Here is a 23,829-nt window from a genome sequence, read left to right on the forward strand (position 1 = left end):
ACAACCTAAAGTCTAACTAAAATTACATGCAGTGATTACTGAGAAATGAATTTTTTTGTTTTCCTGAGAGGTATCTTAAGAACAGGGGCAGACTTACCAATCATAAACTTCAGAAAAATAATAAATCAGAATAATGCAAACTTTATCAGTTTTGCCTAGATTGTCATGCTGGAAATGTGTATGAATACTTTCAGATATGGACACAGGTGGACTCCTGTTAAGTCTCAGAACTGCAAAAAAATAGATGGTCATTTGAGGTACAACCTTAATCATCCAAATTTGAAAACATTGGCATAATTCATACTTCAGTGAGGATAACATTACTCATCTTTGTTAATATCCCTAGTGAAGTTAATGTCATGCTTCAAAAATATCTGCTTTACTGTGGGCTTTATGGTGCCATATGGTCTGCAGAATTAGGAAATAATAACTTTGACTGAAACAGAAATTCTTCTGTGCACTCTGAATGATACCAAGTGTTGTCATATAGATATGCACCTGCAATGACAGTGTACTGAAAGTCACTTCCATAAGAATTGCCGATAAGAAGGATGTCCTCTTGAAGCTCTTTATGTGGTAGAAGGAGGTTTCTAAAGTCACGGAAGTGCCTTGCCACATTACCCTCCCACTTCAGCCACAAGCCAAAAATGTAGAAGGAGCATGAATGAATAACGACCACTGTCAACAGTGATTGTCGCAACCGTCCAAGGAACAGCTGCCTCTAACAGAAACAGGATGGTAGAGATCATTCCAGCAGAACAGGTTAAGTAGAGAAAAGATGTGTGACTGAGGACGCATTGCCATAATGGTTCTCAATTACAAAGTTTTTCATTAGAGCAAACACTTTATCAGTCAGTTTTGAATAAAAATAGTATAGGAAGCAATCGGCAGTGGACCTGGGTAAAGAGGAAGCTGTAAAGGGAAAGATCTAAAGCGTGATAATCCATCAGCAGTAGCTATCAATAGCACGTGTCTGGGTTCAAACAAAGGTGCAGTCTCATGGATCCATGTTGCCAAACACACGATTGGCTTACCAAAGTCCCTTCCGAAACAACACTTATGTGTCTTTTTCATGTAATAAGGAAATAGTAATAATTAATAGTAAGTAAAACAAACATTGGAATACCTACTTTAAACAAAATAATCATAGTGTACTAACCTGAGTAATCTCCAAGAGCCATTCGTTGCAACTGAAGAACAAGCAGAGAACAAGTTAGCTATATACAAAAATTTCATCTAGAAAGACCCATGACAAATACTCTGTAGCCATCACATAAACAAAGTATATGTAGACCTCTAAAATGAAGAGGAATAGCACCCTTCCAGGTGCAGTGCAGAAGAGAATAGCAATACTATAGCTATAGTCAGCAAAATTAGCAGATGTGAAACCCAAGGCACAGGTATGCCTGACTGAGCCAAAGATCCCAACTTTACGCTCTGTTTGGAAAGCCCTGGATGAAATTCAAATGATGCGGGAAAACACATGGACTTGGATCAACTATTTTCAATAAATTGACGAAAGTGTAAAGTAAGATGTTTCCAATCCTTATTTTTGCAGGCAACCTGAGTAACAATATAGCCCACACAGGAATCTTAATTGGAGTTCTTCAAATGAGGGGGAATAGTCAAGGCTTTCAAATAGATAGTATATGAAGATGAAGGAAAAAAAAAAAGAAATTAAATGTTTGAGCAGGAAAATTTATATGAAGCCAGGAAGTGCTAATTGCACAGAGGAGGAAATATGGCTGCAGTGAAATCAAGTATACGGTAATACTTTACATCCTTGTGAAAATCCTGCATCAGTCTAAGTTGTCTACTGTTACGCATAATTTCTAGGGTTGTCTAAGGGAATGGCAGGCCACATGTGACTAGTGAAGAACAACAGAGAGAGGTTTATATCAGATACCAAATGATCGCGCCATGATACCATTGTTTTGAAGCTACCACAGCGGTTGCAAGTTATTTCAGTTTCTTGCTATTTACCTAGAGTAGAGGATTTTGTAAAGATTAAGAGAAAAGCTCAGAGAAACATCTGCTGTTTGAGTCATGACATTTTGGTGGTGAAATTGAAAATGTTTGCCGTTGGGGAGAACAAACTTTTATCTAATGAATTAATGTATTTTAAGGTCGCATAGCTGTTATTTTTGAGAACTGTTTTCAAGGTCACACTCTTTAAAGTGCTGTCTTTTAACTGTGTTAGAACTGTGCCAGATCTAAAATACCATTTCAGTGTGTGTTAGTATGTTAGGGAGCTATTTATGTATTTGCTAACTATTTCTCATATTTGCTTATATTTGATTAAAATTTTGAGAGAGAGCAGTTGATGATCTCTTTACCTCGCCTCTGTAGAATCCATTACCACAGCATTAAGTATTTCCAGGGAAAACAAACCAGCACAACTAAATATCTAATTGGTTTCGTCAACATTTTTCTGCCTCCAGTTTACTTAATTAGAGACCTCGTTGCGTGTATCTGAGAAAGAGGTGTCCCATACCTGGTAGGAAGGCTTTGCTGAGGAAGACAATGCTTTAGAAGGTTTTAAAGGTCCTCTGGTGTTGAAATACCCAATTTGTATACAGTGTCCTCTCTTCTTTGGCCTTATTTTCTCCAGTAGTTTGTAGCAAAGGTTTTCATGTTTCTGTGCTGGACCTGGCTTGTATCTGACACGGGGGAGAGGGCCTTTTCTGTCTGAATCTATCTATGGAGATGTATCCCGGTAGAAGCCTGAATGTAAAAACTGACCTCTGGTCTCCAGTGCATGCAGAGATGTCTGTGAAAGATGTAGTCTTTCTCTGCAGTGCTTCGTGCGATACGGAGAGTTCTTCTGATTAGTCACTGGATAGGTTACTTCAAGTAGCTCCCAGTGAAGTGTGGTTAGAAGTTATTCAGTTTGACATCGCTTTTTCTTAGAACTTTTACATAAAGTTTCTTCTGCCTGGTTGGTAACGTTGTTTATTTTGTATGTAATACTTTATTTTCACTTTATTCTATGAACATATATCCATGTAAGTCACTTTGCCTTTGTATTTATAATAGGTATTCTATGTTATTTATTGCATTGAGCTCATTTTTCTTTTGATATATGAAGTGTTTTTGAAGGGAGCATATATATTTGGATGGATCAACATAAATAATGATCGATTGACTTATGTATGAATGTCTATGCATAAATAAATACATATTTTAACAAAGCAGAAATCAAGAAAATAGTAAAGCTATCCAGAATACTAAAAAGATCATTTTGTAGAAGCTTGATGGCTTGCTTTGTCAAAATTTGATGCCATCAACAAAACATAACATTATCAAAGGTAGGACTGAAGATGAGCTTTTTCTATGCTTTAATGTAATTTAGGTCATCATTGTGTAGAATTACCTATTATCCTGTATACACAAAGAACAATTTGTTTACTGTAGCTGGCTGTGGATTCAGAATACTCTCATCCATTTTTAGAAAATATTTTAAACATTAGAAAACAAGAAAATTGCCCTTTTATTAAAAAAAAAAAAAAAGGAAAGGAATAGGGCTTAGAAGCTGAAGCTTTTACAAAAAGAACAAAAAAAAAATCCAGTGAAAAAGGACCGCACCTTATATTAAAACTACCTAAAAACAAGCTTACAAACAGAAACACAGAAACAAAACAGAGCAAAATCTGCTTTAATTGTTACTAATAAATGTACCAGTTCATGAACTCTTTGACCCTCTGCTTTGTGATCAGTCACCCTTATACTGGTTGTCTTATTTGGAGGTTCATCTTGCCTTCCACCCCCACCGTTTGCCCCACAGAAATGCAAATATCTATCAGACTGTTGAATTGCTGTATTAACATAGCATTTCCTTAGAATTGTCTTCTCTTCAAAATTTTAGCTTTTTTATATGGCCTTCGAATACCATTTTAGATAATAGAAATGCTGCAGCAGAAAAGTTCTTTGATGTTATATTATTTGCCAAGGACTAGACTAATTTTAGTAAATGAAAAATCAGCAGGACTATGCTAGACACATACCTTGCTCAACAGATGCTTTAACAGCCATTAGTTGCTGAAAGCTTCATTTACTATTTGCTCTATCAAGGTTCAAAGTACAACTACTATAAAAATTGGTAACTTAACTTTCTGTAAAACATTTGCCGTGTGTTTTATTTTTGCATAATTAATGCTGTGGGTACTTGGCACCCCCTCCTGGCAAATACACTGCCATTTGCAAATGAAGAAGAAAAGATCTCTCAGGGTTCATGAGCCAAGTAGAAGCTTAATTAATGCTAATGAAGTAAGTTCTAAATAAATATATTTAATCTGCTATTTTTATTTTCAAAGTGTTTTGCTCTTTTGACTTGCTGTATTTTTGTATGAGTAACTTAAAATCACATATGGAAATGTCAAGGCTTTATTTTATCTTTCCTTTTAATCATGATGCTAATGAGGCAAATGGCAGTAAAACTGAAAGGAAAATGCTTGAATTTATTCTGAAAACCAGAAATAAACAAGAACATTTTAATGTGACATTGACCTCAAGTATGATTTCTTATTTAAAATGTATGAGGGGTTTCTTATAGAATTTCTGTACTTCAAAGCATATTTGGAGATCCTTTGTCTTGCAGAAGATGTCTCTAAGAAGAAAGGGAACCTGTATGGTTGAGCGTTACCCACCTAGTGAGTCATTAAGGGATTTGACCATAATTCTGGCAAATGCTGAAGTCATGCCTTTCTGAAGGCCATGAGAAATTAGGGAGGCTACTAAAGCTTTTTTATTTTCTCTTCAAAATGTTTTTATTACATTTCTAGATTCCAGCTGGGAAACTTACTGGGTCAGAGGCTGAGGATTTGAAACAAAAAGTGAAAATATTTACAGAAGAAAGGCACAGAAAAACACTGTTTTAATAGCCATTTTTGACCAGCAGCTAAAGTTAGATTGTGTGTTATTTTGCAAGACTGGGCATTCTGGTTTTGGGGTTGGTTTTTTCATGTTATGAAATTATATGAAAGCCACTTACTAGCGTATTTGCAAAAGCTTTCTGCTGCTTCATTTTTGATACTAGAACTGCTTTTTATCAGAGCCATACTGAGCATGGGCAATACAATAGTTTTCTTCACAGAAGAATTAGTTACCTAAAAGTCTTTGATAAACTGTATTCCTCCTAAGCTGCTGCTACACATTGGATTTCCTCTTGGATTTCCCAAACAAGCATTGTAAAATATAAATGTTTTTTGCCTTTCTGTATAATTAAATTCAAACTATTCTTCAAAGAAAAAATTAAATTATTAGTTTCTCTGAAGGTGTTCTACTGAACTAATTTCCATTTTCAATTATTAATTTCTAGGTGCCCGTTCCACTTAAATATGGAGGGATTGGGAGAAGAAGATAAGCATTAAATGCATGTTCTCTAGTTTCAAAAGTGATAATATGAAAGCAATTTTCTCCATCTCAGAAAAGGGGAATGGAGAATGCAGCCATAAAACACAGGCAGTTTTGGAAAACAGGGAAAAAACCCATTTTTACGTTCAAGATTGGATATATTCAATAGAAATTTCCTGAGGTCTGGAGACCAGGATCTTTTCTAAATGGAGGCAAAGCTAAGTTGAGCACAGAAGAAGTTGCTTCATCATTTTGCTTAGTGAAAGGCAATGAACGTGTCCTGGTATCAAAGGGTAACTTAAAAATATTAACTATTAAGGATTAGATATTGCCAGCCCTTTGTGAGAATAGCTATTTGGCTGTATCCTGGATGTGAAGAAATAATGAGAAAATCATATGTTTTATAGCAGCATTATTGCTCTACTACTGTTTTTCATGTGGAATGATAAAAGGCCCAGCAGCTTTATAGTGAATAAATTGAGAGGGGAGATGAAACATGTTTCCTCTCCCCTTTCCCTGATTCTTATTCTATTATCACTGCTCTAGCATGCAGCTAATACTTGAATCGGTGTGTAAACCATGCACACAGGTAGCGCACTTTTCTATCCGCTCTCACATCAATAACTCTTTTCTAAGCAAATATATTGGAAATTTGACACATCATTGTGCTAGAAAGCAAATTATTTTTTCACGTAGATATTTGTGTGTGTGTGTGTGTGTATAGTTACAGTCCCACCAAGACACATGCAAACAAGCATAGACACAGATGTTTGATAGAAGCAATCATCAGGACTTTTCTGTGCAGCATCCTGCAGGGAGCGATGAAAATAGCGATACGCCCCTCTCATCTAGACTGTCATGTTGTTCAACATGTGTATGTGTAACAAAGCATATCTGAATATTCACACTTCCGTCTGTTAGCTAATATTAACTGCAAGTCCAATGGCTCATAAAATAGGACTGCTGTGCTTCTTGTGTGAAAATTGCGTAGCTTTATGTAATGAGAAACACAAAAATTATACTTCAAAAGTCTAAAATTCTTTAAAAATAGCCACCCATCAAAACTAAATACACAGTCAAGGAAAAGAAAGGTCAAAATCTGATTAAACCTTTTGCTAAATCAGAGTTGGGAAAGATCAGGTAACAAGTTTTATTATGGACTGTATTTTCATATAACTCCAAAATCCTGCCCAAAAACATTGCAGGCTTACCTATGTCCATGGATCATATAGTCACTTAGTCACTTTATATTCAATCTAAACCAAAAAGATATGATATACTACAGGATGGGGTGGAAAATTTGCCTATATTCATTCTTTGGTAATGTAATGTAAATGTGATCTGTGAGACAAGAAAACCAGCTGTATTCTATTCTCTACCACCTATATTCTATTCTTCTCCTTATCACATAGGGAAAAGGAAGGGGCAAATCACTACGGTAAGGCACCAAAATGTCAAACCAGAAGAGTTTGAAGAACTGACATTTCTAATGCCTTTGTGGTTCAGGTTCTAAGCCAGAGTTTATTTTAGCCAATGGTAAACACAAAATTTGTTTACTTTTTATAAAATTTTTGCAGAAGATGTGCAAAATACTTCTAAGTCTTGGTGGTGGTACCAGTGCCTACAGAGTTCAGCTGGGAACAAGCTAAAGGAATAAAATCAACTTGGCAGCAAAACCCCATGAACTCTTGCTGTGTGGCAAGGGTCCTTTGGCTCTTCTGTTGATAGGTTCTGTTTGCTGTATGATAACATTTATTTTCTCACTTGACACATAGCGTCCATCAAAAATATAGTCAGGTTTCTGTCAGTGGAAGTGACAGTGACTCCTCTCTTCAGCTGGGTTGAACCTCCTTTTTCCCTTATGATATAGCTACTGTCAAGGATGTCCTTGAAAGTTAGTTCAGTTGTTCCAATGGTCTACATAGGACATATAATATTTCAATTATCTAAAAAATTATCTAATCTAGACTTAAGCTCATCTTCATTCACACCTTTATGAACACTCATGAAAATAGCTACTGTCATGAGATTATATTATGAAATTTGGACCCACATCTTATTCATCCTTCAAATTGCTATCATAAATCCCAAATATTAGGTGGCATATACTGATGGTTTTCTATGGATTTTAGAGAATGAGTGATGATGGATTAAAAGAAGTTTCAGGTGAATGTCTTTACCTTCATTTGTGTCAAAACATCACTCTCTAAAGTCTGCCTTTAATTCTTTCATAAAATTGCTGAAATGACTGCATCCTTGTCCAGTTTAGGTCAGTGGGCTTTTTACAGCAGTCAACCAGGATTTTACCCAGTGCATATAGGTAAAGATGGAGTAGATGGTCCTTGTTATTTAAAAAAAAAAAAAAAGGGGGGGGGGAAGGAAAAAAGCTGTATATACTTCATCGATGATGATGTCATGACTCCCTGCTGAATCTCTATCAGACAGACAGCTGTGAGGAGGAGAAAAAAACCAAAACATTATGAGCACACAGCTTTGGGCATGTTCAACACACTTCTAAACTCTTTCTCTCTATTTTAACCAAGTCCTTCTTGAAAAAAGGACATTATATTCCACCATCACCAACCTGTAAATGTCCTTGCATGGTTTTTCTTTCCCTGCTGTGGGGTTATGACTTCCCCACTGTGTTTGCGCTGGAGGATCAGAGCAGATTAAACGCCTGCCGCACTGTGTTATAGTGACATAGGGTTTCATGCTGACTCAGCCTGAGCCCGGCAGTGGAATGCAAAGGACTGCTTGTGGATCTGTAGTGGTGGGGAGTGTATATTCACTGGCAGCTTCAAGGCCAGGACAGCCCTGGAGAATCAGGATTAAAAAGTCAGGTATACTGTTGATTTATGAGAGAAAATGAAGCATTGATTGGCAGGGAGGAAAGAAGGCCGAAGGACCTGGCAATCAGCCAACACTTAACATTTGTACTTTTGTGGAAACAAACTGGTATTAGAAAGCTCTGGTTTAAGCTGGTGGAAACAGCATTAATGAGGAAAAGAGAAACCTGTGCAGATCAACAGGTTTATCGCTTTAGTTGGGAGCTGGGGTGTGCTGAAGAAGTAATACACTAATAGTATTCGTATAAACGTCTCATATATATGAGCAGGGCTTGATCATTAGTGACTACTAGGTATTACTTGGTGATATAGATAGTATTGCAGAACACTGCACACTTCATCATTTATGCAGGTGCCAGTGCACTTACAGAAATAGAAGAGAGAAGTTTTGTGTGGAGTGAAAGCAAACAATTCTTTTCAAGTGTTGCTTTACAGACTCTGAACTGTCCCAAACAGAAATGCTATTATGAGAGTTATATATATATATATATATATCAGAATTTTCTCATTCCTATTTGTCTCATTCCTAATGAGATATTTTAAGAGAAACTGGCTTTGTTGAATTGAATGCCCTGCCTGTGTGAAGGATAAATGGCTGTGGAGTCTGTACAGGTAGATCTGATCCGCTAAATGCTGGCCCATCATAAAGACAACTGGCAACTTGAACAGTGTGCACAGTGGGGAGACCGAGGCACAAGATAGGCTGGGTCACCAACAGCAGCTGAAAGGACAAAGCTTTGTGTTAAACCCTGGCTAGGTTTCTCATATAGGAGATGCTCAGAGGCATCCTGGTCTGCTTCGGCATTTGAATAATGTAAGTTTTCTGGGATAGTCTACCACCATAGGAATAGTAGAAAACTTAAATATAACTTTATAGCACAGCATTTTCAATTATGTCTTTTTTTTACTTTGGTCCTTGTGGTTAGGATGCTACTTTCTTACATTTTGCCAAAGAGAAAATTCCTTCGCTGGCACCAAGTCCAGGCAGTTATCTTAGATGTTATCCCATCTCCCAACATTGCCTTTTTTCTTCCGGAGTAACTAGGTTGAAAATTTTTCATTTTAGGTTCTGTTACAGATTGATCACTCTGGGCATAACTGAAGGCTTGATATCAGTGTGAGATGAGCCTTCAAAATACCAGAGATCATTTTAAAAGATTTTGTGGTAAGGGCAGATTATGATTTTTATTATAAGTCTGTAGGAGCAACCCAGGCATGTAAGAGTGACATTTCTCTCTACGCTCTTCCATGATAGTTCATTAGTCAGAAGCTATCAGTAAATGCAAGGAACAAGGAGTATGAGTTCCTGAGCATACACTGTTTATAGATAAGTCTGTTATACACATCACTTACACAGATGAAGACCAAAGGAGTGAGCAGTCCAATCCCTCAAAGACATTTTGCACAGTGCTGCACCCAGCGTGGTTCTTCAGGCAGCTCCACAGGGAGGAAGCAGTAGATCCAGACTATCAGCTTAGGGGCAAGGCAGTCTTACTGTAATCTTCTGTGCAATCATAAAGATTTATAAAGTAGCTTTTTGTGAAGGTCATAGTTCAGATATTATATGTGATTTTGTTTATATAACATATAGCACAATGTTTGCACTCGTGAGTAAGTTATCATGGGATTAGGCAGGGTGTGAATTTAGTGAACGTCATGATCCAATATCATTAGAAAGGCAACATAATGTGTATCTAAAGAAAAGAGGGCAATGCTTCCTCATTTTTATTGGAAATCAAGGACATAAACATCAGAGTTATCATGGAGTTGCTGATACTCTGTGAGTTCATGGCCTGTTTTATTTCATGACAGTAGTAACTAATCTTATAGCTGCATTATGAGTGCATCCTTGCTATTGTTTACAGTAGATTTACAAACTAAATAGCAATTAAATATAATAGCCTTGTAGATTGTTTGCAGTTGTTCAGAAATGATTGTGGTAACACATTGCTGGGATGCAGCGGCATTAATCTAGACAGCAGAAAAGTGCTGTTTCAGTGTTCTGTTCTGCTGTTCATGCTACGTCTGGCAGCTTGATGACTGCAAAAATAAAGTTAACATATTGTAACTGACAAAAAATAAAAAAGGTGGTATATGACATTGGGATATATGTGTTCTGAGGTCTCCATGTTTCGTACTGATCAACAGCTACTTCCTTTCTGCCTTAATTGCAACATAATCCAAAGGTTTGAAAGCTTCCCCTTGGAAAATTCCTGTCTAGGTCAATCACAATCTTTAGAAAATTGGTACCTTTAAGAGTGAATATAGTTATTATCGCTTACAATTATAATAATTTTGTTATTATCTATTATTTGTTTTCTGCCTCATTTGCAATGTGTCTCATGATTTTGAAACATGAATCATATAAGGGTAGATTTTTGTCTGCTGCCATGCTTTGCTTAGGTAGCTGACGGTACCTGCTGTGCCCAGTATCTGCATAATTTAGTGGTCTGTGGTGCACATGGAACTATGGGGTAAGAGCTGGAGTAAGTCAGAGCTGAACACCTCTGAAAATTTTATACCGGTAGAGATTGACCTGCAAAAGAAAAAAATCTGCAGAGAGGAGATCAGAGCCATTCTGCACTACTGGAGACTTGCAAAGCAGCTGTATTGCAAACTGTATCGGACGTTTTAGCTTGCAATCTCTGTCCGTGGGAGCTCAAAACCTAAATAGACTATAGATATAATGTAGGGAAAAAGGATATAATATAAAGCTGCTTTGCAATACAATTTTCTAAAACTTGAAGTTGTCATCCTGTAATGTATGTGATCTGGATAGAAAATTTGTAAGATGTGGAAGAAAAAAAGGATTTTGGAACAAGTCTGTGTAATTGTAACTGACAGAGTCACTAATGAATACTCTAACCATCCAAAGTTCACACTTATAAACCCTGTATAAGCCACTTTCCTGTCTTTTATATTATCCAAAACACAATAATTCTCTTTGGTTCTGGTGATCACTGCAGAACCTGTAGGAAAGACATCAGCAGACTAATCAGTCACACCAGTGAAATGCATTATAACTATTTTGAGTAATAGTTTGCCACCTTGCATTTTGTTTGCCTCTCAAAGTGTGAGTGTCCCAGTTCATTACTATGGAGCTTCTTCCACAGCTTATTACCATGCGCATGGCTGGCAGATAATGACCCTTCATCTTGTTACTTTTCCAATGTATGCAAAGTACCCCCTGGAAATCTGGTCTGTCCATATGATTTTATATACAACGGATCTCACTTTCACATGTATGGAACAGTAAATCGGCACCTAACTTGGAAGCACCTATGTATAGAGCATCGTCACAGGAGGATTGGTGGTGTACCCATCATCCTTACCATGCATACAGCCCAGGAGCAGTTTGAGTGAACCCTGTGCCAACGCTTTATTCAGTAGAATTATGTTGAAGATGGATGTTGAGTCTCAAGCTGTAGGTAGAAACAAGCCAAATGGCATCACAACACCAGTTCATCAGAGAACACAGGAAAAGCCATCTCTTTCCTGTAACCAGAGACCTGAAGGATTTCTGTGGCTCACTGCAGCACGTGCACTGTCGCTTTTGGCCATAGAGGAGCTTTGATATGGACCAGGAGGTTTGGAATGCCATCATGGAACTTCTAACTGGATATAAACAATGATTCCTATATAAGGCTGTATGTCTGGTTCTTCTGGAAGGTGTTAGAAAGTGTTTTCTTCCCAAAATGAGCATTTCTTTTTTTTTTTTTCTGAGAGAGGAAAAAAGAAAATGGCAGTTATACTGTTGTTGCATTGACACACAAAACACGTAATCTTAAGTGCGCCTTGTTCTTCAGTGGGAAGCTGCTTCAACTAAATGAGATTTTGGCAAGGAAAAAGGGCACAAAGGAGTACTCATCTTCTGTAGCAGTGGGTATAATAATGCTGTGGCAATCCCAATTTATGTCTTTAAGTCCCAGGGGTATAGTAAGTGAAATCATAGGTGACGAGAAAATGTTTGCTCAGTTTGGACTTGAGAACAGTCGTTACAGTGTGACTACGAATAACGTAATCAGTGGCTCTATTAGAAAAAATGTGTCTATCAGAGCTTTGGAGGATGTTAAACAGTGGTAGAGAAGTTGCCTAGCCAGGTATTTATTTGTGATGGTAATGCATTGACAAATACTGTGGCTGATTTGCAGTGGTTTTGAAATTGGTGAAAACTAATTGTAAGTTTCTGGGGTGGAGCTATTTGTATAATTTTTCAGATACGTGAACCAGAAAGTGGTAACAAATATGTTAAAACTTAAATGAAAACCAAACTTGTTATCTTGACAGCAAGTGTTGAAAAACCACAACCAAATGGTTTCCATGTAGATGCAGGGGGTTTGATTTTAATTTCTTCCTGTTAGTTCCAATATTGTTTACAAATCAAAGGAAGTGCATAGATATCTGCATTTTCGATAACTGTGGGGAAAACAGCAGAAGGAATTGCAACCACTTTTTTTTTCCTAAAAATCACTCTAGAACTATTTTAAAATTAATTATTTCATTTAAGAAACCACTTGCTTGTTTGTTTGTACTGAACTTTGCATATGGAGCAGCATGTTGTTCAAGAAACAAAGAACATTGACTCTTTGGATATATAATATATATGTATGCATACATATTATCATACAGTATAAACACCGCCAAGCAAGTTTGGATCAATCTAGCTTCAAGCTAATTTTTCCTCATAACATTTATGTGTGAGGACTCTGTGCCACTATCTGTGACTCTGGGGTTTAACCGCTAGTGAACTGCTGCTTAAACTGGCTATGTGAAGATTGTGGAAACTGCACTCCTTTAGCTGTGGTCTAGGTAGCATATCAAGTTATTCTCATTCTTAAGAGCATGTTTTAGCAGTAGACTTGGCAGTATTAGGTTAACGGTTGGACTTGATCTTAAGGGTCTTTTCCAACCAATGTGATTCTATGATTCTATGAATCTTCTGTGGTTGCCCTATTGCTGTGTGTTTTGTTCCACCACATGCTCCAACGTGAACTCAGGACTAGGAGAAATACAGCTGCTGTGTGTCATGGGATCTTCTTTCTCTTCCCAGTATGAGGTCAAACTGCAAAATAGTGCTGTGCCAACTTAGTATTGTACCTGAAACTGGAGAAGTCATGGTTTGATCTCTGAAGAGCAAAATACAAAATTTGCTGAGCAACTAAGAAAGTATTCTTTATTTAACTTTCTTCTGTCTAATGAATAGCTGATACTATTTATGTTAACAGTTGTTAGCAAGAAAACATATTTCATCTGGAAATTTTAGTGACTCATCTAACTAAGGGCAGTTGGATTTGGCCCTGGTTAATGTATGGTGAGGCAGGAGACGGAACAAATGGTAAGAGGCGAGCCCAGATGGAAAAACATCTTGAAGCTTTTGAAGAATTAATTATCCAACTAATTAGCTGGCAGTCTCACAAGAAGAAGAGATGGAATTTTGCCGTACGCTTAGGAAATGAAGAAGTCTGATAGATCCTATGCTGAGATGTTGCTATCAGCCATGATGATGGTTGAATCAGCTGGTTAGCCAGACTATCTGCGTGGGTGCACAGGATGAGTCTTGTTCCTGTGTCAGTAAAAATACTTACCCCTCTGTATAGAGCAAAAAGTGCAGTTGGGTGATCTGTTACGTAGAACGTTGGGCTCTGAAGACACCCGTGCTAGTCCAAAGAGTGAACTATGTGTCCTTGGCAAGGTCACACAGGAATATAGCCAGAGATGGGCTGCCTGAAGATGCCTTGGTTGATGTCTTTAGCACTGTCATTAGCAGCTGCCGGAGTTCTGCAGCAGCAGCATTTCCTGAATGCCTGAAGGTCTCCTTCTGGGCATAATCAGAAATTCCTTAGTCTTGTCGTAGCTCATATTCCCTATGTGAATGGTAAGGAAGACTGTCATGTTCTCTGGGGTATTGTGGGAGTGCCAAAGTTGTTCCAAGTTGGTAAAGTTATTTATATGTTTGTTGGTCAGAGAGTCTGTGGAAGAATCTGATGATTTCCTCAGTTCACAGGTAGGACACTCACCTTTACAGGAAGAGACCAGTACTTGTACAGATATTTTTTTAACCAAATTTTTAACTATCTGTATTGATACAGATGCCTTCTTTGTTTCCTTTCCAGCTGTATGTGCTCGGTAGCTTTAGAGTTTGGTTGGCAACTTCCTTGAACTAAGTGTTTGTCCTGATGAACCCACGTAATGACAAACCATGCCATTAGTCACATTGCACCATTTCTTTCCTTCAAGACAAGATGCTGGATTCTGGGTATTGTCTTTTTATCTTGAAAAGTTAATTTCAGGATCTGTTAAAACTTACGTAAGAGTAAATAGTGACCGCAAACCCCACTGACACTTGCAGTTTGCATTACATATTTCTGTTGTTATTGATGGCAAAATGTATTTTTGCTGATGGTATCAATCAGGAGGTCAAACAAATCTGCATGCTTAAACTCTGGAGGATTAATTAAAAGATTCACTCATTGAGTTAGGAAAATAAGTTCCTGACATATAAACCATTATGGGATAGGTGTCCAAGTTTTCCCTGTGATAAATACCAAGACAATTTTAAAGGCTGTGCTAACTAATTTTCTTCTGGTTTATGTGTTAGTCGTTAGTGACTTCTGCTATCATTTCACAACAGGTAATATGGAAATATTAGACTAGGAATCTGCAAACTTGTGCCTTGAAGGACAAGCGTACCTTCTCATGGCTTTTACACCATGGCCACACTACACTAAGAATTGTGACACAGGCCAACAAGTACCTGGTTGTGGTACAGAGTGGGGATACGTACCTTCAGCTTGGGTGAAGCATGACATGAGTAAGTAATGTTGCTTCTAGACCCAAGATCCCTCTCATATTGGGGACCAGCAGTGGCAATACATTATACTTACACGGTTAGTGTTTCTATAATCTGTTTTAAGAACTTGTTGCATGGTAACGTACCTTAACATATTAATATAAAAATAAGTTTATCCATGCATAAGTTAGAGAAAGGACTAATGCTAGATTGTTGCCTACTTCAATGTAATATTTGAGAGAAATCTGCCCCTCAGTTTTGTAGCTTTTCTCTGCAAGTGAGACTGATGACTGGTTCCAGGGAATAAGGTTTTGTCAGCAAGGGCTGCATCTCTGTTTCTCTTCCACCTGAAGAAATCTGGGCTTTTGGATAGAAGTACAAGTCTGAACTTTGGTGTCTGGATGAATTTCTAGGACACGTGCAAATATCTCATAGTGACTCTGAAGTGCCAGGGCTAACCGGTTGCGGGCAGCCTCTGGCAGAGAAGCTGCCCCTGCTTTGGTAGAACGCTCAGAGCCCTGCGTCACACACCCTCACCGCTGTGCGCAGCGTAAGCGATCGCACGGTGACCTCCATGCAGCTCCAGGCAAACTGCTGCTGCTGCCCAACTGGTGGGTAAGAAGCTTGAACTGTTGACGATACGCTACCCTGCAATCAGAGGAGAGATTGAGTGTGGATATACCCATGCAGAAGGCTTCAGTGGAGCACCTAAAGGGAAAAAGTGGAGTATTTTTCTGTAATTTAGCGGCTTTTCTCTGCCTGTGGTGTTTGAAATGATTAAAGACACATGGGGGGGCCTCTCCAGCTATTGGCACTGGGTTTGCTGTTCAGCTGCGGGATTAGAGGTCTCTGTGTTTTCACAGCTGTGTGCCATCTGGAGCTAACTGTTCGGACTGGGTGCTCTGCTTAAGACCTCAGCCTGAAATAAAATCATGTAATTGTGAAACATGTTGCAAACAATACATAAGTGTTTTGGAAGAAATTAATTTAGAAGAAGGTTTATGAAAAAATAGATTAGAGGCTGACACGTGGAAGAAGGGGAAGGATTAGTGCTGTAGGTAGAACATTAGAGCAAGCAGAGCCTCAAATTCTTCACAGCCAGTTGAAATAAATGTGATCATTATCGAGAATTAATCTCTCACTAATCCAAAACACTCTTGCAGATGTTTTTCATTAATTGGGAAATACTTAATAAAATAATTAAATGCTTTATTTTTTTCTTCATTTGCTTTAAGACTTGACGTAATTAGCTGTGCAAAATCTCTAAGAAAACAAAAAGTCAAATAATTTTGTTTTGAAGGCCATAGCTTTTCATAGTCATCCCCATTTACACCATTATTAGCTAAGGGTCTTAGCTAAAAACTAATTTCAAGTACTTTAAAAATACTTGGTAAACAGATGGTGAAAAGAAGAGGTTAAAAAAGTGTAACAATAATTTTCATATAAGATAGCATAGCCTGGTTCCACTTTGTGCCTTTTTCAATTTATTTTCTTATCGCCATGCCTGAAATCTGTGAAAGCATTTTGGGCACAAAGCCACTGATGTATTCATGAGAATACCTGTCTGATACGCAGTTAGCAACTGCTCTTTTAGCAGTTTTGGAAGATTCAGTAGCTACAGTCAACATTTTAGTACTCATGATGTAGTAATTAGACCCAAGTGTATAATAAGAAAAGCCCTTTTACTTCCTCCCAAATACCTGACTGGAGATAGCCTTACAAGGGAAATTTTCTGGTTTATGTGCCATTGCCCAAAACACAATATACAAAGTGATGAAGTATGTGGAAGTCCCCACCCTGGAAACCTTTGGGCACATGTTTAATTTTACTTACTGGAGTCAGGATTTTAGGCACATGTATTTGCAAGATTTCACTCCAAGAATTTTTTTTTTTTTGTTTGATCAATAATTCTTATCCTAGTGTTGTGATTTGCTATCTGCCTTATAGTATTGGACAATTTAAGTCTCTGTTGTAGGAAAAGTAGTCTGAGTTCTCTCCCAGCCACTTGCTTTCTCTTTCACTTAATTTTAAAAGCCAAACTCTGCCTCATAATTTCAGCTTCTATGTATTTCTGTGCTGCAACTAAGCAGCAGCCGCCACCTAAAAAATAAAAAATTCTGTCTAGTCTTTGTGGTTTTGAAATAAAAGCTTGGAAATATATTTTAATGCAACATAAAGTAGAGCCATAAGGCATTTTATACACATATTGTTTTCACCAGAAAGCCTTGGTGGCAATGTTTAAATTTGAACAAGAAACCTAAAAATGTGTGAACCATAAAGAGGAATTTAGGTGATTTGTGGCGAGGGGAGAGTTTGACCATGATATTTAAAGACTTCTTCTGCTTTCTAATGTAGGATTTTTTTCACGTTTCAGCTAAGGAATATTTTCCGTTCTTAGTTGGTGTGCTCATGATTATCCACATGAAACCAGTGTCCATTTTACTCCTAAAGTCACTTCACGTTTGACAGCATCTCTTGCAGCAGTTGGAGCATGGAGTGGTGGTGTGGCCACAGCAAGACTTAGCAGCCAAGGACTAACTGGGGTGAAAAAAAGCCCACTTCTCTGCTCTCTGGTAAAACCACAGTTGTTGCATACATGGTTGTTCTAGTCATGGCTATTCCAGAGGGACACAAAGCCAAGACGCTTGGCTGCTGGTCAGTGCTGTATGTGCAAACGCTAGACAAAAGCAAGCAAGATCTATTCACAACGTTGTGAACAAAATTAATTTCAAGTGGTGATCTTGCAGACCAGAAAGCCAACCATGTCCTGGGCTACATCAAAAGCAGCATGACCAGCAGGTCGAGGGAGGTGATTCTGCCCCTCTACTCCGCTCTTGTGAGACCCCACCTGGGGTACTGCGTCCAGCTCTGGGCTCCCCAGTACAAGAAGGACATGGAGCTGTTGGAGCAAGTCTAGAGGAGGCCATGAAGATGATCAAAGGGCTGGAGCACCTCTCCTATGGAGACATGCTGAGAGAGCTGGGGTTGTTCAGCCTGGAGAAGTCTCCAGGGAGACCTTATAGCAGCTTTCCAGTACCTAAAGGGGCCTACAGGAAACCTGGAGAGGGCATGGAGTGATAGGACAAGGGGTGATGGTCTTAAACTGAAAGAAGGTAGATATAGATCAGATATTAGGAAGAAATTCTTCTCTATGGGGGTGGTGAGGCACTGGAAGAGGTTGCCCAGAGAAGCTGTGGAGGCTCCATCCCTAGAAGTGTTCAAGGCCAGGTTGGGGCTTTGGGCAATGTGGGCTAGCGGAGGCTGTCTCTGACCATGGTGGGGGGGGTGGTTTGGAACTAGCTGACCTGTAAAGGTCCCTTCCAACCCAAACCATTCTATACATCTATGATTCTGTTACAATTTTAGTGGTTTTAGGGTTACATATGAGGTACATTTGTATCATATAAATATTATACTGGGAAGAAGAATTCACAGTGAGCATGCCTTTTAGAAATTTCTTGGCTGCATTGCTCTGGCTGTAATGTAAGATCAGAGATTGGTTTTCGTGGCTACGCAAAGTACTTGTGCTTAATTGAACCCATATCTTGGATTTACAGAAAGCAAAGCAGAGAGCCTCTCTGTCCATGACTAGTAGCCTTCACGATAATGTTGCCACTCCTATTACAACTCTGCTGACTGTTTTGCTGAAGAAATCAACATTTTACCTCCAAGTCCTTATTTCTAAGAGGCGAAGGAGTTAATTACAGATGAGCACTTTGGCGTGGTCAGGAGTGGAGGGGAATGTGGTCAGGCAGCATCACTGTAGGAAATGTGCACGAAGCCATTCCTGTTGGTACAAACAGCAGTTTGTGGGCTTTATGTGGAAAATGACACCTCCTGAAATATAACAAATATTCAAAATTATAGATGAGATTAAATGACTAACCATAATGGTGAATCTTTCTAAGATGTTTTTACAGCCTCAAGCATGGGGATATTGATCTTTTGAAATGCTGCAGGTAGTGCAGAGCAATACTTGCTAGTTTGCCAACCCTAAATCATCAATGTGTATTTACATATTGTTTAGTGATGTGGAGGAACATGAACGGTTGTATTTCATAAATGTTTTGCAAAGGAACATCATTTTTAATGTTAAATTCAGGCAAGCCATGAGCTCAAGACTTGCTAGGGAGAGAGATGCTGTGTGGCTTTTGAATTTTTCAAGAACTTTAAAATGTTCCAATCCATATGTTCAAGAAAAAAATTGTTCTTTGGGCTAGCTTTCAAAGTTGAAAGAACATGTGCCACAAGTGATGAGGAGAGAAGGGAGACTTTGGATGAGAGAGTAGACTAAGAGGATTGGGTGGCTGAGAACTGGTTGAGGAGGGAGACAAAGCTGCTTTAGGAAATGAATGGGGAATGAAGCCGACAATCAGTGGCACAACAGTGAGTATTGCTTCTGAGATATTTACTTATCTGAAATGTGTCAAATGGAATTAGCAATGCCTGCTAACTAGTAATAACAGGATTAAAGACCTTTTCATGGTTCAGTCATAAAACAAGTAGTTCTTAATCCTGTACTTTGACTGGCAATAATGGCTTTAAATGAAAGTTTTTCATTGTAGAGACTAGACACTACGGGTATCTTCACCATTAAAAATAGAAATAGCCTGAAAAGGTGGGGAGAGAGAAGCAAAAATGATACTTCTAATCTTCAAAAATGAATTAGATTGAGCTTATTTAATTAAAGAAGCTTAAATAACATAGAATCATTTGATCAAGTGGGCTTTTTCTATAATCTCCTGAAAACAGTTGTTTATATAAGAAGAGATTGTCAGCTGTAAGGAATGGCTCCTTTCTAAGCAATAGTCGATAGAGTGTTTCCCACTACTGCTATCTGTAATTTAGTCTGATAAGAATATTTTTAGTTTACTTAAATAGCAAGTACTTGGCTGAATTACTGTACTTTTCTTGGTTAAGCAATTAGCCATGCCTCGTTAGTACTTGTATTTGTTTCTTTTACCTTAGGAAAAAAGGTACATTTTTACTGTGGAAGTATACATTGACAAGAAGTGTTTGTCAATATTATTTCAAAAGCTTGTATGCCCAGCTTTCTCTAATTCTGGTTTTCTGTTGGTGTTAATGCTGGGTCATACATCAGCTTCCCATAAATTCTCAACTGTACCAAATATTATTTATAAAATTATGAATGTAATTACTGGTCAGGAAGTTTTGGATTATTCATACTCAACTATTTTGACTTCAATTTTGAACTCACTGCTGAGTTTCGAATTTCTGACCAAAAAGTACTTTGCTCCAAGTCACCTTTGATTCCCAGTAATGGTGAAAATCATTGCATTGCTCATGGTATGAAAAAACCCCCAGCTTTATTGCTTAATTCAGTGGAAATCGTGGTAAATTAGAAGCAAAGAGAACAGCAGTAATAGTGATAATACTTTGTTCTCTGGTTACTATTTTCCCATAAGTCATTTATAATAGAAATACGAGAGAATAATAAATGACTAGGCTTTTAAAATGGTCCTTGCTGAAAATATATTTACTTCATGTTAGCAGTCCCTGAGACTCCATATATCAATGTATGTTGGTGAAATCATGTAACAAAAATTTCTATTGTGCGTTGCTTCTCTACTGCTGTTCGCTGTGTTTTCTTAGTGTGAATCGAGATGGTGCATAATATTGATATTAGTTTGATTGCGTTGTTAAGCTGTGCAAGCACATATGGGGCCATTGTAATTTAACAATAAAGTAAAGAAAAAGGCTACAACTCTGAGATGATTATAGCTGAAATAAGAGTCTAGTCACAGGCATTGACAAGTCAGGAAAATGAGGTATGCAGGAGTACAGGCAAAAAGGATTAAGAGCATTATTACAGGAAATGCTGGTAGCTGTGGTTCTGCTTTTTATACCCATCTATAGCTTTTGGCTTGTTAGTATCTCAGATGTTTGTTTCTTATTATCCCGGACTGGGAAAGAATAGGGCCAATGAAGAAGTTTGGGACAACACGTACGTAAATGGCACTGCAGTGAAGTGCTCGAAGGTCTCCTGGCTGATGTATAGCCTGTTGTGGCATGTGTCTGAGTACGTAAGAATTTCCATGTCATAAACCTTGCTCGTCATCACTGTATTTGTCTCCTGCCCTTTTTGCCATCCCCATACTCCTCCAAAGTCTTTGGTTATTCTTTTCTTTTTTGGGGGGATTGGGTTTTGGGGGTTTTTTTTGCCTTTATCTTCCTTTTTTTGCTTTTTGTCGTGGAGCCTGGAGCTCAGTCTCACAAAATGAGTCAACTTGAAATCCTTTGCAACAAAGCAAGCAGGGAAAGAAAAGAAAAGCGGAGAAGGCTGAGAAGTGGCGGTGAAGGAGGAAAGGTCTGTCCGTCTAGTCTGTAACTTGCAGGAAAAGGAGGAGGAGCCTAGACTTGAAAATAAAGGGCATTTATGTAGCGCACGAGGTAAAATGTTTGTGTGTCAGAGTCAGAAATAGTGTCAGCAAGCTGAGAAAAGTTAACGGCAGTCTGCTATTTATTTTTGCTTTTCCAGTATGTCGTCGCACCGTGATATAAAGCTGTAACTTACATTTATGATGTATGTACTGTGCTATATGTACTTGCAGAAGTGTGTCTAATTTCACAGCTAGAAAAACAGATGATTTTATTAGATAGAATGGAATTAATGGAAAATTTCTTTATCTAGTCAACTTTTATAAAACTTGTCTCCTCTATGATTCTGAGGACTGTAATAATATTTCTTAAAGTGAATAGAAACATTTCAACTGGGAAGACAATTTCAAAGGAAGAATTTGGCTTGTCATAAGTATTAAAAGTTTGCTTAGTTTGTCCAAATTGATAATAAAAAGAAAGATGAAGCCAATGTTGGTGAAAACTCATGCTGAATTATTCTATATACTGTTCTGAGCCTGAGGAAATTATATATTCATTGCTGAACATTCATTTATATCTACCAAAATGTTCTTTTTTCTCTCCATCCCTCTTACCTCATCCAGATTTATATTTTTGAAAATAACATCTACTATCAGCCTGATGTAAGGAGTAGCTCATTGCGCCTGACATCTTCGGGAAAAGAAGGAATTATTTTTAATGGAATTGCAGACTGGTTATATGAAGGTAAGCCAGACAAATATATCTGATTATTAAAGCAGATGAGAGGTTCTTGTCCAGACCCAACAGCACATATCTATTCATTTCAGAAAATGCTATCTAAGGTTGTTTTTGCTTCTTTGCCTTTTCGTTTTCTTGCAAGATTGCCTTTGTATCTATTTATACTTTGTATTGACTGCTGTTTTGCATATAATATTATTTTCTAAGATAGAAGAATTTATTTTCAACTAGAATGTATCAAATGTATTACAAACACGAGGTAGTGTGTAAAGAATGCTATAGTAGTGAATTCTTGATGTGGGATTTTACTACCACCTTCAGAGGGGCTGGCATTTCAAATAGAGCTACTCAAATAAAACTAAACACCCTGTGTGTTTTGCTTATCTAGAATAACTCCGTTCATACCTTTGGAGCTGTTCTGGGTTTACAACACAAGTGAGGAGGGAAAGGACTCAGTTTGTTGCTTGTATGAACAACACTGCCGATCTATTTACTGTTAAAGCATCCTAACAGAAGAAGGCACAGAAGAATCGTGACATAGAAGAAGAATTGGCTATGTTTTCTTTTTTACTGCTGGATACATAGCAAAAGCAATCAAAGATGATTCTGCCTGGTGTCTCACATTTTTTTCTCAGTGTCTCTCCTTCATCCTCAGTGGCGGTTGGTGTGCTGTGCATTAGCATGACTCACGAGAGCCTCCAGACCCTCAAGCCAGGCACTAACGTTGTGCTTGACTTTAAGTACGTGCTTGAATCCAATTTGAGGGTTTTGACAAGTTCTGAAAGTGTCATACTGTTACCTCAACAGTGGCTGTTACTGGCAACCCAGGCTAGACTCCTGGAAAACTTGCTGTTGCTGGCAAGCAGTGCCAAAATGGAGTGGAGGACAACTCAGTCGGTGATATCTTCTGGCTTCTGAAGCCGTCTTCTGCCTAGTACCACAGAATGTTTCTCTCTGCACCCAAAATGCTTTTAACATAATAAGAAATTAAAAAAAAAAAAAAAGAGAGCAGATTATCCAGCTTGGTACAAGAGCTTAAAATGAATACACATTTCAGTTATTCTTTCTATAGGACTCAGGAATTTTAGAGATAAATAGCTCAGTGTTAAATCCTCAGTTACCTGAAGTCTATAACTGCTCATAAGTTGAGTTTTGCAGGGCAGAGTGGTTTTTAGGTATGGTGTTATTGCATAAGCAAGGAACTTCAGTGTGGCCCTTAGAACTGGTCTATCCATACCTCTTGGCATTTCAGTAGTTATGAGCGGATAGCTCACATTGGGATTTTATAAAATCTCTGCCCAAGTAAACTTGGAAATTAGAATGGTAGTTTGCATCCTTTAGCCATATAAATCCCTGTGTCTGATAATTACCCACTTCCAAGGTTTCTATTAATGTTTTGAAATGTTTTGATGTGGCAGCATATTTCAAAACTTAAGAACAAACCATATCTTTGGAATGGAATATAGTTGTATATGCACTTCATATTCTTCAAAGCTAACATGACTTAAATTGAAGAATTTAAGCATATATAGCTCATTGAAGTTGATATAGTATAACAAGTTTTTACTAAAACAAAGTTAAGTTAGTAAGAGTGACAGTCATGGATGCAACAAGGCAATTTTGGCTCCAATTCTGCAAACATTTTGAGGACACCTGTTCAGAAGAGGGCAGCCTGTGTTTCTCTTCTCATTGGGGTGCAGCTGGATGCAGCATGGAGCTGCGGTGAACAACATATAATGAGGGATCATTATACAGCAGCTCTAC

The 23,829-nt window shown here is 38.0% G+C and overlaps 1 protein-coding gene across 2 annotated transcripts in view; it reads left to right on the forward strand.

Annotated features, from left to right (window-relative positions):
• The window catches only part of DPP10 (dipeptidyl peptidase like 10), a 296,279-nt gene that overhangs the window by 218,456 nt on the left and 53,994 nt on the right, over positions 1-23,829 (forward strand). For both annotated transcript variants that reach the window (XM_054830625.1, XM_054830627.1), the window contains one exon: positions 21,951-22,071. In XM_054830625.1, coding sequence (XP_054686600.1) covers positions 21,951-22,071 — 121 coding nt within the window. The remainder of the gene's footprint in view (positions 1-21,950; positions 22,072-23,829) is intronic.

Source organism: Grus americana, chromosome 6 (genome assembly GCF_028858705.1).
Source record: "Grus americana isolate bGruAme1 chromosome 6, bGruAme1.mat, whole genome shotgun sequence".
Classification (NCBI taxonomy): domain Eukaryota; kingdom Metazoa; phylum Chordata; class Aves; order Gruiformes; family Gruidae; genus Grus; species Grus americana.